Consider the following 16335-nt stretch of genomic DNA (forward strand, 5'->3'; position numbering starts at 1 on the left):
AAAACCTGAAGGCATAAGACTCCACATTTGTAACAGTTAATTTTGAGTGCCAGAGTGGTTGCCTGGCAGTAATTAACACGTCATTAAAAGAGCACTTAGGCTAAAATGGGTATTAGGCAATATAATGAGTAGGATTTCTTAAAACACTAACCAAAGCTACAAAACATGGACATTTCAAGTATTCAACTTTGAAAATAATCTTGGTCATCAAGCAAAAACAAATTATTCAGCAAAGCAAACTGTTAAAAGTCAATTACAGTATGGTCTTGGGCACAGTTAGGATGCACTCCTATATGTTTTGTATCTATAAGGGGATAAGTGGATGTAATGTGAACTTTGAAGGCAGTTTTAAATTGACACCACTATTCCTGGCCCAAATAAAGATTGGGTAATTCCCCCATCAATCACACCTGTAGCCCACACTGCTGCAGGTGACTGGAATTGATTTTACATGCACAATTTGTATCATGTAGCTATCCTCCACTCACTGCATCATGCTGGAGAAATCATCCTGCTTTTATTGGAAAATGTTGCTACTGGAATGGGAGAGTGAGCCTAGAGTTTTGTGTTCAATCTCTGGATTGGGACTTGAACCCACAACCTTCTGACTCATGCAAGAATGATACACACTGAGCCACAACTAAAATCTCGATTTAAAAATGAAAGTTATTCTGTCTGCCTGTAATAAAATAGAATGGACTCTTTCAATAATTATATTGGAGCGTGACTGCTTTTCTATTGTGTTTGGATAATTCGTATACCCCTTCCACAGACTGTTGCCACTCATTCCTGTCACTAATATACAAAATTTTGAGGGGCCTGGATAGAGTGGAGGTGAAGGGCCTATTCACCTTAGCAGAGAGGTCAGTGATGAGGAGGCATAGATTTTAAGTAATTGGTAGAAAAATTAGAGGGGAGATGAAACATTTTTTCGCCCAGAGGGTGGTGGGGGTCTGGAACTCACTGCCTGAAAGGGTAGTCGAGGCAGAAAAGGGGTCTGGATATGCACCCTAAATGCTGTAATCTGCAGGGCTATGGACCAAATGCTGGAAAGTGGGATTAGAATGGGTGGATCGTTTTTTTAGCTGGCACAGACACGATGGTTTTAATGCTGCTGCAAACCTTACAGTGAGTAGGTAGATGGCAGTGTGAATGCTTTTATTGGGGACTGACCAGAGCCCCATCTTGCGTTCACTGACCGTGCTAAGTGTATGTGTGTATTTCAATAGTTGGTCCCTTCCCTCCGGTGAATCCCAATGACATCAGTTCCTTTAGCGGAGTATTTGCAAAGTACAGCCCAAGAATAGAGGGAGTTAGAGCCGCAGCAGCATTGAAAGAGAGAGGAAAAACTAAAGTATATTTATTTGCACAAAGAAAGGGGCGAAAGAAGCATGAGTACAAACTCGAACGTGTCGACCATGCAGCGGATGGTGGAGCAGCTGAAGTTCGAGGCGGGAATCGAGAGGATTAAGGTGGGTTGAATGAAGCGCGTGGATACAAATTGCTACAGTTTGTAGCAAGGGCGAAAGTTGCATTCCCGGGGATTCGGGCAAAAGAGTTTGTATCCATTTTCCGCGGTGTACACTTCACGGGGAGGGAGCAAAAATAATGGATCGCATTTATATGAAGTTACATTGTGCACCTTGGTTTAATATGGATTTGTCTCCCTTTCGAGGATTGAAAATGCCACTCTTGTACATAGGTACAAAGTTTTTTTTTGAAAAGGTTGTTGCACAAAAGCGCAGTGCAACCCTGACTGATTTATCCAGCCCCGAGCTTTAAGACCCTTTCCATCATCTCCCACTGGTTTGCATACTTGGAAGATCTGAGACTCGTAACTACAGTTTTTGAGTTCTAGCCAGACAATAGCCTGTTTATGTTGTTTGGCTCCAGCCTGGCTGGAACTTTAGCTAGGCTACTCGGAGAAGTGCTCAGGCCATCTCAGCATTTACACACACGCAGCGTCCTCTGCCAAGAGTTAGTAATTTAAATGTCTTAGAGCGCAGTGAAAAGACTTACAGTTATATATCACCTTTCGTGATCTCAGGATGTCCCAAAGCCAACCAAGTACCTTTTGAAGCACAATCAATGTTACAAAAGGCTACTTCGTGTTTTATCAGAGGCAGAAAGAATAGCATCTATTTCTTATCAAGTTCATAGCCCTCTTGCCTTTGAGCCATAGCATGGTGGGTTCAAATGCCGCTACAGACTTGATTGTGTGATCTCGAATGGTGCATTGTTAGGTGTTGTATGGTGAGATGGGTCTCCACTCTTTAAATGTTTAAATTCTCTTACCTTGCACCCTTTGTAAACTTGAGTGGTTAGCACCGCAGCCTCACAGCTCCAGCGACCTGGGTTCAGTTCTGGGTACTGACTGTGCGGAGTTTGCAAGTTCTCCCTGTGTCTGCGTGGGTTTCCGCCGGGTGCTCCGGTTTCCTCCCACGACCAAAGACTTGCAGGTTGATAGGTAAATTGGCCATTATAAATTGCCCCTAGTGTCGGTAGGAGAATGGTGGGGATGTGGTGGAGAATATGGGGTTAATGTAGGATTAGTATAAATGGGTGGTTGTTGGTCAGCACAGACTCGGTGGGCCGAAGGGCCTGTTTCAGTGCTGTATCTCTAAATAAATAAATAAATCTAATGTTCTTTTACCCTAATTTGCATCAAGCCCTGCTACCGCTGCCCCCAGCCTGCTTGCTGAAATAAAAACAGAAAGTGCTGGAAATACTCAGCGGGTCTGGCAGTATCTGTGGAGAGAGAAGCAGAGTTAACGTTTCAGGTCTGTGACCTTTCATCAGAACTTGCTGACCTACATTGGTTCCCAGTCTGGTGAAGCCTCAATTTTGAAATTCTCACCCTCGTGTTTAAATTTCCCAGTGGCCTTGCCCCCTCCCTATCTCCATAACCTCCTCCAGCCCTACAATCTCTGCACTCCTTTAATTCTAGACTCCTTTAATTCTAACCGCATCTCCCGGTTTTTCATCGGCTCACCATGGGTGGCTGTGCCTTCAGCTGCCTGGGGCCCTAAGATCTGGAATTCCTTCCCTAAACCTCTCCACTTAACTACATCTCCCATCTCCTTTAAACTGTTCCGTCAAACCTACCTTTTTGACGAAACTTTTGGTCACTTGTACAATATCTCCTAATGTGGTTCAGTGTCAAATTTTGTTTGATAATGCTCCTGTGAAGCATCTCAGGATGTTTTACTACATTAAAGGTGCTATATAAATGCAAATTGTTGTTGTTAGGTATGTTTACAATGAGCCCAGGGGGTGCGATAGACCCCCTGAACACTCTCTAACCCAAAATTACCACTGTGCTGGATTTACACTCTGCAGTGCCAAATTGAAACAGGGCAAGACATTCCTCTATGAGTTACACTCCGTTTTGACTCAGTGTCAGATTGGGCCATGGGCTACCTTTGCGAGTTTTAATGAAAAGTCAGTGACCTAAATCGTCGTTAAAAGAGGGAGAAATTAGAATATGAGAGTAAACTAGCAAGAAATATAGAGAATATATAAAAAGGAAGAGTAGCTAAAGTAAATGTTGGTCTCGTGGAGGATGAGACTGGGAATTGATAATGAAACAAGGAAATGGCAGGGACTTTGAACAAATATTTGTATCTGTCTTTACGGTAGAAGAAACTAAAAAAAAATCCCAAAAATTGAAAATCAGGAGGAGAAAGGAAGGGAGGAACTTAAAACAATTAGTATCATTCAAGAAAAAGTACGAAGAAAACTAATGGGACTAAAGGCTGACCAGTTCCTGAACCTGATGACCTGCATCCTCGGGTCTTAAAAGAGTTGGCTGCAGAGATAGCGGATGCATTGGTTGTAATCTCCCAAAATTCCCTAGATTCTGGAAATGTCTCAGCAGATTGGAAAACCACAGATGTAACGTCCCTATTCAAGAAAGGAGGGAGACAGAAAGCAGGAAACTATAGGCCAGTTAGCCTAACATCTGCCATTGGGAAAATGCTGGAATCCATCATTAAGGAAGTAGTAGCAGGACATTTAGAAAATCATAATACAATCAGGCAGAGTCAACATGGAAGGGAAATCGTGTTTGACAAATTTATTAGACTTTTTTGAGGATGTAACGAGCAGTGTGGATAAAGGAGACAGGAGATGTAGTATATTTGGATTTTCAAAAGGGATTCGATGAGGTGCCACATAAGATAAGAGCTCATGGTGTTAGGGGTAATATTTTAGTATGGATACACGATTGGCTAACTAACAGGAAACAGAGTTGGGATAAATGGGTCATTTTCAGATTGGCAAACAGTAACTAGTGGAGTGTGTTACGGATGGGGGTGCAGGGAGAGATGGTGTGGATGACTTCCACTTTCCACCCCTCAATTGACTGTAGACCTTTTTTTTGAGAATATTGTTTTAGTTCCTGAGTGTTTTAGTGGTCAAATAAACAGACAAACGACACATTTTTGGTTGTAGGATTAAAAGATAAGCTATTTATGAAGCAATACCTGAAAAAAATTGCAACCTCACCCACTCATGCTCATGCATACATATGCACAAGGAAGAGATTGAGGTTAGAGGATAGCATGCATTTAAGTCCGATTGTTGTAAACCTTTTTGGTTTTCTGGGAGGAATTTTTTGAACAGCGGTGCAGGCCTGATATTCCTTTTCTTGGTCCACTGAGTTATTGCAGGCTCCTCTGTTTAAGATTCAGTCAAAGTCGGTAGTGAGAAATCCTGTTCCGATTTCTCAAGTGGGGAATTTTCAAGGTCATGTTGCAGTCTCTGCTGCTGTAATTTAAAGATGTTCAGGCAGGGCTGTTGTCTTGGCTGGAATGGATCTTCTGCTTCCTGGCTGTCTGGCTTTCTGTCTCTTGACTTTCAGAAAACTTTTTTTTAAAGAAAAAACCTCATCAGATTTGGTTCCGTTCAAGTGATCATAGATGCTCTCCCCTGGTGTGTTCATACAATGACTTTGAACGTGTGGCTGTTGATACACAATGAGGTGTGAATGTGGCTTATCTTGATAAAGTGGTGTTATGTCCCACCTATTATCTTGGCTTTGAATCCAGAGTCTCCATGTCTGCAAAGGCCTATGTCAACCCAATTCTTGAAGATAGAAGCCATTTACCATTATAGCATTATAGCAGCACTTCAGGAGACACACCTCTCTGCGAGCGGATCTCTAAGAGAACAAGACTACACCTCTGGCAGGGTAGGGATCCTGAAGAACCGAGACAGCATGGAGTGGGCTTCGCCATCAGAAACTCTTTGCTCAGCATGATAGAGCCACCTTCAAATGGCTCGGAACGCATACTGTCCATCTGACTGTTCACTGCCTCTGGTCCAGTACACCTACTCAGCATCTATGCGCCAACACTCTGCTCCCCACCTGAAGTTAAAGACCAGTTCTACGAGGAACTCCATAATATCATCTATAGCATTCCCTATACCGAACATTTGTTCCTGCTGTTAATGCCAGGGTTGGGGCCGACCATGACTCATGGCCCTCCTGCCTTGAGCGCTATGGCATTGGAAGGATGAATGAGAATGGACAGAGACTGCTGGAGTTGTGTACCTTTCACAACCTCTGCATCACCAACTCGTTCTTTCATACTAAACCCTGTCACCAGGTTTCATGGAGGCACCCAAGATCCCACGTCATTGGCACCAGCTGGACCTCATCGTCACAAGGCGAGCCTCTATAAATGGTGTCCAAATCACACGCAGCTTCCACAGTGCGGACTGCGACACCAACCACTCCCTGGTGTGCAGCAAAGTTAGATTCAAACCAAAGAAGCTGCATCACTCCAAGCAGAAGGGCCACCCGCACATCAACACTAACAGAATTTCTTATCCACAGCTGTTACATAAGTTTCTAAATTCACTTGAAAAAGCCCTCCAAAATACTCCTGCAGGGGATGCAGAGACCAAGTGGGCCCACATCAGAGACGCCATCTATGACTCAGCTATGACCACGTATGGCAAACGTGTGAAGCAAAATGCTCACTGGTTTCAATCTCACTTTGAAGAGCTGGAACCTGTCATAGCCGCTAAGCGCATTGCACTGTTGAACTACAAGAAAGCCCCCAGTGAGTTAACATCCGTAGCACTTAAAGTAGCCAGAAGCGCTGCACAAAGAACAGCGCAAATGACTACTGGCAACAACTATGCTGTCGTATTCAGCTGGCCTCTGACACCGGAAACATCAGAGAAATGTATGATGGCATTAAGAGAGCTTTTGGGCCAACCATCAGGAAGATCGCCCCCCACTCAAGTCTAAATCAGGGGACACGATCATTGACCAACAAAAGCAAATGGACCGCTTGGCGGAGCATGACCTGGAACTGTACTCCAGGGAGAATGTCACTGAGACCGCCCTCAATGCAGCCCAGTCTCTGCCAGTCATGGATGAGCTGGACGTACAGCCAACAAAATCAGAACTCAGTGATGCCATTGATTCTCTAGCCAGTGGAAAAGCCCCTGGGAAGGACGGCATTACCCCTGAAATCATCAAGTGCCAAGCCTGCTATACTCTAAGCACTCCGTGAACTGCTTTGCCTGTGCTGGGACGAGGGAGCAGTACCACAGGATGTGCGCGATGCCAATATCATCACCCTCTATAAGAACAACGGTGACTGCAACAACTACCGTGGAATCTCCCTGCTCAGCATAGTGGGGAAAGTCTTTGCTCGATTCGTTTTAAATAGACTCCAGAAGCTGGCTGAGCATGTCTACCCTGAGGCACAGGGTGGCCTTCGAGCAGAGAGATCCACCATTGACATGCTGTTCTCCCTCCGCCAGCTACAGGAGAAATACCGCAAACAACAGATGCCCCTCTACGTTGCTTTCATAGATCTCACCTTTGACCTTTCTTGAATAAGCCTTTGACCTCGTCAGCAGATGTGGTCTCTTCAGACTACTAGCAAAGATCGGATGTCCACCAAAGCTACTAAGTATCATCACCTCATTCCATGACAATATGAAAGGCACAATTCAGCATAGCGGTGCCTCATCAGACCCCTTTCCTATCCTGAGTAGTGTGAAACAGGGTTGTGTTCTTGCACCGACACTGTTTGGGATTTTCTTCTCCCTGCTGCTCTCACATGCGTTCAAGTCTTCAGAAGAAGGTATTTTCCTCCACACAAGATCAGATGGCAGGTTGTTCAACCTTTCCTGTTTTAGAGCGAAGACCAAAGAACGGAAAGTCCTCATCAGGGAACTCCTCTTTGCTGACGATGCTGCATTAACATCTCACACAGAAGAGTGTCTGCAGAGACTCATCGACGGGATTGCGGCTGCCTGCAACGAATTTGGCCTAACCATCAGCCTCAAGAAAACGAACATCATGGGACAGGACGTCAGAAATGCTCCATTCATCAATATCGGCGACCACGCTCTGGAAGTGGTTCAAGAGTTCACCTACCTAGGCTCAACTATCACCAGTAACCTGTCTCTCGATGCAGAAATCAACAAGCGTATGGGAACGGCGTCTGCTGCTATGTCCAGACTGGCCAAGAGAGTGTGGGAAAAGGGCGCACTGACATGGAACACGAAAGTCCGAGTGTATCAAGGCTGTGTCCTCAGTACCTTGCTCTACGGCAGCGAGGCCTGGACTACGTCGCCAAGATCGACGTCTCAATTCATTCCATCTTCGCTGCCTCCAGTGAATCCTTGGCATCAGGTGGCAGGACCGTATCTCCAACACAGAAGTCCTCGAGGCGGTCAACATCCCCAGCTTATACACCCTACTGAGCCAGCGGCGCTTGAGATGGCTTGGCCATGTGAGCCGCATGGAAGATGGCAGGATCCCCAAGGACGCATTGTACAGCGAGCTCGCCACTGGTATCAAACCCACCGGCCGTCCATGTCTCCTCTTTAAAGACGTCTGCAAACGCGACATGAAGTCCTGTGACATTGACCACAAGTCATGGGAGTCAGTTGCCAGTGATCACCAGAGCTGGCAGACAGCCATAAAGGCGGGGCTAAAGTGTGGCGAGTCAAAGAGACTTAGCTGTTGGCAGGAAAAAAGACAGAAGTGTAAGGAGAGAGCCAACTGTGTAACAGCCCCGACAACCAATTTTATCTGCAGCACCTGTGGAAGAGCCTGTCACTCTAGAATTGGCCTTTATAGCCACTCCAGGCGCTGCTTCACAAACCACTGACCACCTCCAGGCGCTTACCCATTGTCTCTCGAGACAAGGGAGCCAAAGAAGAAGAAGGAGGAGAAGAAGAAGCAGAATCCGGAGTCTCCCTGTCTGCAAAGGCCTATATCAACCCAATTCTTGAAGATAGAAGCCATTTACCGTTGTAGCATTTTAATGTACCTTCCACAGGACTAGTCCAAACATGATGATGGGTGTAGTCTCCAAGGGTCACGATGTATATTCGCAGTACAGGAGAGGTCCCCTGACCTTTTTACTCCATCTAGTCTGCAGTAAAAATGTGTCCATTTTTTGGAGTTTAGTTCAGCAGTTTATTTTTACAGTTCATAATTGCTGCAGTTCACTTTAGTTCATGATTGTTCCTTATGTCAACGTGACAAGTGCCACAGGAATCAGTGCTGGGGCCTCAACTATTTACAATCTATATTAATGATTTTTATGAAGGGACCAAGTGTATTGTCGACAAATTTGCTGACTACAAAGATAAGTGGGAAAGCATGTTATGAGGACACAGAGTCTGCTGAAGGATATAGATAGGTAAAGTGAGTGGACAAAAAATTGGCAGATGGAGTATAATGTGGGAAAATGTGAGCTTGTCCACTTTGGTAAGAAGAATAGAAAAGCAAAATATTATTTACATGGAGGGAAACCTCAAAATGCTGCAGTACAGAGGGTCTGGGTATCCTCATACATGAATCCCTAAAAGTTAGCTTGCAGGTTAAACAAGTAATTAGGAAGGCAAATGGAATGTTGGCCTTTATTGCAAGGGGAATGGGGTATCAAAGTCGGAAAATCTTGCTACAGCTGTACAGGGCATTGGTAAGACCATACCTAGAGTACTGCATACAGTTTTGGTCTCCTTATTTAAGAAGGGATCTTCTTGCATTGGAGGCATTTCAGAGAAGGTTCACTAGGTTGATTCCTGGGATTGTTTTACGAGGAAAGGTTGAGCAGGTTAGGCCTATGCTCGTTGGAATTTAGAAGAATGAGAGGTGATCTTATTGAAACACATAAGATTCTGAGGGGGCTTGACAGGGTAGATGCTGAGAGGATGTTTACGCCCGTGGGGGAATCTAGAACGAGAGGGCACAGTTTCAAAATAAGGGGCCACCCTTTTAAGACCGAGATGAGGAGGAATTTCTTTGAGGGTCGTTAATCTTTGGAGTTCTCTACCCCAGCTGGCAGTGGAGCCGGGGTCATTGAATATATTCAAGACTGAGTTAGACAGATTTTTGATTGACACGGGAGTCTAGGGTTATTGGGGGGGGTGGTGTGGTTGGCGGCAGAAAAGTGGAGTTGAGGCCACGATCAGATGAGCCATGATTTTATTGAATGGCGGAGCAGGCTTGAGGGGCTGTATGGCCTACTCTTGCTCCTATTTCTTATGTTTAGTTTAATTTAGTTTAGAGATACAGCACTGAAACAGGCCCTTCGGCCCACCGAGTCTGTGCCGACCATCAACCACGCATTTATACTAATCCTACACTAATTCCATATTCCTACCACATCCCCGCCTGTCCCCTATATTTCCCTACCACCTACCTATACTAGGGGCAATTTATAATGGACAATTTACCTATCAACCTGCAAGTCTTTAGCATTTGGGAGGAAACCGGAGCACCCGGAGAAAACCCACGCAGACACAGGGAGAACTTGCAAACTCCACACAGGCAGTACCCAGAATTGAACCCGGGTCACTGGAGCTGTGAGGCTGCGGTGCTAACCACTGCGCCACTGTGCCACCCTAATGTTCTAATGTTTCTTTCTTTTTAGATGCTGCCTGACCTGTTGAATATTTCTAGCATTTTCTGGGGGTTTTTCTGCAAGCCTGTTGTTTGGGTGAAGTGAAAATTGCTTTGCCCCAATGCTAATCCTGTTGTGTAAATGCACCCCATGAGTACAATATAAATCCAACCTAAAATAACCCCGAGAGATAGCAGCTACCAGTTCTCTTGTGGTTTTATGAGTATTCCCCCCCAAAAAAGTGCAGTATTGCAAATGTAAAGTTCATGTTAATTTGTTGAGTTAAGTATTTGTTTTGAAATGTGCGAAAGAGTATTTTAAATGCTTTCATGTCTTTTTCACCTGGGAGTTGCTTTGTACCAGATGTGGGCTAATTCAGCCAGGTTATTGACTCTGTACTGTCTGCTGACTATGACTGACAGGTAGAAAAGGCTCTTGTAGAGTGATGGGACAAGTTGACTCTGCCAAGTTGAGATTGCTTCTTGAGACCTATTGGAGTCTCTTTATAGCTGCCTGACTGAGATCTAGCTAAACCCTCTTCAACCATGGAAAGTACGCTCGAGTGATTTAAGACCCAGGGACTCGAACTGTTTTCCTCTGGTGGAGCAGAGATAATATTTTCTGTGCCTCGCTGTAAAAAGATTTCTTTGGAAAAAATGGGTGGCAGATGGAATTCACACGTTGAAAGTGGTAACACTCCAGCAACGTGCTTTGGGACATTTTGCAATGTAAAAGGTGCTATATAAATGTTCGTTGTTACTGTAATCACTTAGTTTGGGGATGATACGTTTCGAGGGGAATGCAGGAGCATTCATGCATCTTCCTCACCCCATCTCTTAAGATAAAGTTTTTATTTAAGATTTCAGAAATATTCTACAGCTCCATAAGTGGCAATCTTTAGTTCCAATTTATAGTATTCAGCAACAATTGAAATGAAGAAATATTTAAAGCTGTATGATTTAGAAAGATTGTACAGTTTGAAAGTTACAGTCATTGAATTTAATTGACATGGATTTGAAACTGGGTTCCCTGGGCTCTATGATGTCATCCGATTTCTGTATTTTCGTGGTGACTAGTAAGTCACTAGTAAGTGACTAGCCTGTTTTAGTATCTGATTAAAAATGTTTTCTGCAATAATAACACTTCCTTCCTTCCTTTTGGGGAACTCACATTTTTTAGGAAGTCAGGACAGGAGGTTCCTCGGGCGTCTCAATATTTCCAGCCAGACTCCACACAGTTGCTTTTCTTTTGAAAACAGCAGGTTGCTCGTTTTTAGTCTCTGTAAAAACTGGAGAGAGTTCTTGATCTGGAGAGAGCCCCTGAGGTGGCAGTCCTTTCCAAGTCCAGTTCTCTATTAAATATAGAATTCCAACTATGACAGCATCATATAGCACTGAAGGAGGCCATTCAGCCCATCGTGCCTGTCATGACCTTTGAAAGAGCCATCCAATTAGTCCCACTCCCCTGCTCTTTCCCCATGGCCTGGCAAATTTTTCTTTTCCTTATGCATTTCCTTTTTGAAACTTACTATTGAATCAGCTTCCAACATTCTTTTAGGCAGTGCATTCCAAATCATAACAAGTTACTGCATAAAACGAAACTTTCTCTTTATCATCTTTTTGCTAATTATTTTAAATCTGTGTCCTCTGATTATCAATGCTCCTATCATCCTCAATGCTGAGTGGATGGCTATTGAAGTGACAGCAGGAACTGGATAACATCCAGTGTTTCCAGCTAAATTTGCTGATGACACAAAGATAGGCAGGAAAGTAAGTTGTGCAGAGGACATAAGGAGGCTGCAAAGGGATATAGATAGGTTAAGTGAGTGGGCAAAAATGTGGCAAATGGAGTATAATGTGGGAAAATGTGAAATTGTCCATTTTGGCAAGAAGAGTAAAAAAGCAGCATATTATCTAAATGGTGAGAGATTGCAGAGCTCTGAGATACAGAGGGATCTGGGTGTCCCAGTGCATGAATCACAAAAGGTTAGTATACAGGTACAGCAAGTAATTAGGAAAGGTAATAGAATGTTATCGTTTATTATGAGGGGAATTGAATACAAAAGAAGGGAGGTTATGCTTCAGCTGTATACAGCATTTGTGAGACCACATCTGGAGTACTGTGTACAGTATTGGTCTCCTTATTTAAGGAAGGATGTAAATGTTTTGGAAGCAGTTCAGAGAAGATTTACTGATCTAATACCTGGGAAGGGCGGGTTGGCTTATGAGGAAAGGTTGGACAGGCTAGACTTGTATCCGCTGGAGTTTAGAAGAGTAAGAGGCGACTTGATTGAAGCAAATAAGATCCTGAGGAGTCTTCACAGGGTGGATGTGGAAAGGATGTTTCCTCTTGTGGGAGTATCTAGAACTAGGGGTTACTGTTTAAAAATAAGGGGTCACCCATTAAAGACAGAAATGAGGAGAAATTTTTTCTCTGAGAGTCGTGAGTCTTTGGACACTCTTCCTCAAAAGGTGGTGGAAGCAGAGTCTTTGAATATTTTTTAGGCAGAGGTAGATAGATTCTTGATAAGCAAGGGGGTGAAAGGCTATTAGGGGTAGGCGGGAATGTGGTGTTGAGCCATGATCTTATTGAATGGCGGAGCAGGCTCGAGGGGCTGAGTGGCCTACTCCTGCTCCTAATTTGTATGTTTATATATTGGGCTGACAAGAGGTAGGTAACACTCACAAAATCCCAGGTAATGACCATCCTCAACAATGGTGTAATTTTGAAGTGTAGTCACTGTTGTAATGTAGGAAATGCAGCAGCTAGTTTGCACAGAGCAAGCTCCCATGAACAGCAATGTGATAATGACCAGGTAACTTGTTTTAGTGATATTGGATGAAGGATAAATATTGGCCAGGACAGCTGGAAGAATTCTTCAAAATAGCAGCCATGGGATCTTTTGTGTCCATTCCAGTGGGCAGACAGGGCCTTGGTTTAACGACTCATTCGAAAGACGGCACCTCCCTCATCACAGCACTCCCTCAGTAGGTCACTGGACCATCAGCATAGATGCTGTGCTCTGAAGTGGAATTTGAACCCACAGTCATTCTGAGACACTGCTTATGAAGCAGCTGTAAAGCACTGTCAGGAGTTGCTGTATATACTCATCTATAAGGTTAGAAATTTGACTCACAGTTCAGAGCTTGAAAGGTGGAGGGTACAGATTGAAATCACTTTATATGCAAGTCATTGTGGTAGATGATGCTGTAACTGAACCTAGGAACACACTCAGCCGCCCATTCCTTTTCTTCTGTCTGTCCTGGACTCTTCAGTTCCCACTCTGCCACTTATCTTCTCCCAGATTCCCACTCCTGGTCTGCGTTTAGTGTTGTTAGCAGCCTGTAGAGAGGACAGGACACAATAAAACCAAATTAGCTGCTTTTTGGGGGGGGCTGTGGCATCTTGCATGTGACTCATGGATATTTCAGGTTTTTGTTTTGCCTGGAAAATAGGGGTTGTGAAGCAACCCCTATATACAAGTGTATACACTGTAATTCTCCATTATTACTCCCAAGCTATTCTATTTTAAACAAAAACATATTTCCAGTTGGTCTGATACAGAATAGACACGTTCATGGGTAGTTTAATTGGTTTATTATGCCCCAACTACGGTACACAATGGAAATGGTGGGATTATTACTGTAGGGAGTAGCTGAGGTGAATAGAATAGGTGCATTTAACGGGAAGCTAGATAAGCATATGAGGGAGAAGGGAATAGAGGGTTATGCTGATAGGGTGAGATGAAGAAGGATGGGAGGAGGCTCCAGTGAAGGATAAACACCAGTGTGGACTGGTTGGGCCAAATAGCCTGTTTCTGTGCTGTATATTCTATGTAGTCCAATGATTACTAAAAATGGGGCATTTGACTTTTATTCAGTTTTTCCTCTCTTTAAAACAAGTCTTTGCAGTTGTGCAGAGTGGATGTGGGCTGTTGGAAGCGACTTCATAATGGCAATGTATAGTGGGTGAGCTTGTAATGTTTTAGCTGTGTGTTGCTTGTAAAAACTAAGAGGATGAGAATTTGTCTGGATTGCTGATACCTTAAAGAGCAGGGCCGAGTAGCATAGAATTTTTTAAAAAACTGTGTTTAAGAAAAAATTCTGAACATACAGAGCAGGGACTGTGCACATCTGAAGAAGGGAGAGAATATTAAGCTGCCTTTTCAGAACATAAGAATAGGAGGAGGCCATTCAGCCCCTTCAGCCTGTTATTCCATTCAGTTCGATCATTGTGATCTGTATCCTAACTTCATCTACCTGCCTTGGTTCCATACCCCACAACATGCTGACCCTGCTGCACAATTGCATTCTTTTGTTTTACTAGTATGCCCTGTAATCCCTTAAATTAACAATAAAACATGCTGCAAATCCAAGTGCCTAATTGGTTATTAATACTTATTCCAAGATCTTTTGGGCCTCCTTATCTCGAGAGACAATGGATACGCGCCTGGAGGTGGTCAGTGGTTTGTGAAGCAGCGCCTGGAGTGGCTATAAAGGCCAATTCTGGAGTGACAGGCTCTTCCACAGGTGCTGCAGAGAAATTTGTTTGTTGGGGCTGTTGCACAGTTGGCTCTCCCCTTGCGCCTCTGTCTTTTTTCCTGCCAACTACTAAGTCTCTTCGACTCGCCACAATTTAGCCCTGTCTTTATGGCTGCCCGCCAGCTCTGGCGAATGCTGGCAACTGACTCCCACGACTTGTGATCAATGTCACACGATTTCATGTCGCGTTTGCAGACGTCTTTATAACGGAGACATGGACGGCCGGTGGGTCTGATACCAGTGGCGAGCTCGCTGTACAATGTGTCTTTGGGGATCCTGCCATCTTCCATGCGGCTCACATGGCCAAGCCATCTCAAGCGCCGCTGACTCAGTAGTGTGTATAAGCTGGGGATGTTGGCCGCTTCAAGGACTTCTGTGTTGGAGATATAGTCCTGCCACCTGATGCCAAGTATTCTCCGAAGGCAGCGAAGATGGAATGAATTGAGACGTCGCTCTTGGCTGGCATACGTTGTCCAGGCCTCGCTGCCGTAGAGCAAGGTACTGAGGATAATGCTAAGATAATGCTGAAAATTAAAGGACATGCACATGGAAAGTCTCAAGCGAATATAAATTAAAATAATAAACTGTAAATTAATCATGTTACAGTTTTCTCCACCCTGCAAATCTATCTTGCATTCTTCTGTTAAGAAGAAATATTAGAGATTTTGGATTTTAATGATTAGAGAGCAAGAAAGGCAGCGATAGCTCATTATAATGTCCAAACAAACCAAAACTGTTAATCTGTAAAGGAGTAATGGCTAACTTAGCATTATGTTGGCGCACCCCAGCACTTTGCTATATCCGCTTCGCTAACCTTTTTCCCCTACATAGAGACGTTCAAAGTTTATGAAGAGTTTTGATGGAGTAAATAGAGAAACTGTTCCCACTGGCAGGAGGGTTTATTACCAGAAGATAAAGATTTAAGGTAATTAGAAAAAAAAACAGAGGGGAGATGAAGAGAATTTTTTTTTGTACACGGTGAGTTGATATGATCTGGAATGCGCTGCCTGAAAGGGCGGTGGAAGCAGATTCAATAGTAACTTGCAAAAGGGAATTGAATAAATACTTAAAAATATGCAGGGCTATGGGAAACAGCTCGTAGGTGTGGAGGGGTCTGGAACTAATTGGATAGCTCTTAAAGAGCCAGCATAGGCACGATGGGCCAAATGGCCCCTCTCTCTGCTATGTGATTCCATGATTTTCTTTTGTCTCTTTCCCACAGCCCCTGACCCAGAAAAGACTAGAAGCTGCCAAACATGTTCTCAAGATAGTGCACCATAATCACTCATAATTATCTATCAAATTAAATTGCTAACACATTAGCCTACAGGAACAGTAATATTAATGGCGCATTTAGCTCCCAACTATGAAAATTAGCTTGATTCGTGCTGGAGCGACTCTGGTGGGCGGGTAAACTAGGAATGGTGAAATTATTTCTGAAATTATGGGGCTGTCACATTATGCCCTTTGGGGATGATCCTCCCTTTTGTGTGTCAGCTTTGTAATTAGTCGACTTCCAAGGTGATTAGTGACCTGAAAATGAGATTTTCCGAGCTGCCGTTTCGATGATTTGTGAGGAGAGATTTTACACGAGATGTTAACACTGTAACAAATGCCTGGACCACATTTTTAACTGTTGTTCTGACTGTATTTGGGGGGGGGGGGGGGGGGAACTATTTAAAACATCTAAATCTTTCAACAATTTTCAGTACTTCATAGCACATTAGAAATATACTTAGCATCTGGCAAATATTTGACATTCTTGCTGGGTTTTTTTCTGGTTACCTTCAACAAAATGTTAATGCATATTTGAGCAGATGTTCGGTTCATCGAATCATGGGCTGATGCAACACAGACGGAGGCCATTCGGCCTATGCTGCTGGTGCTGGCTCTTTGGTAGAGCTATCCAA

General features: G+C 43.9%; 1 protein-coding gene across 1 annotated transcript in view; it reads left to right on the forward strand.

Moving 5' to 3' along the window:
* The first annotated feature begins 1202 nt into the window (after nt 1–1202).
* The window catches only part of gng10 (guanine nucleotide binding protein (G protein), gamma 10), a 67333-nt gene continuing 52200 nt past the window's right edge, over nt 1203–16335 (forward strand). The window contains exon 1 of the mRNA XM_068030646.1: nt 1203–1472. Within this exon, the coding sequence (XP_067886747.1) occupies nt 1392–1472 (81 nt within the window). The 5' untranslated portion in view covers nt 1203–1391. The remainder of the gene's footprint in view (nt 1473–16335) is intronic.

Source organism: Heterodontus francisci, chromosome 4 (assembly GCF_036365525.1).
Source record: "Heterodontus francisci isolate sHetFra1 chromosome 4, sHetFra1.hap1, whole genome shotgun sequence".
In the NCBI taxonomy this organism is placed as follows: Eukaryota; Metazoa; Chordata; class Chondrichthyes; order Heterodontiformes; family Heterodontidae; genus Heterodontus; species Heterodontus francisci.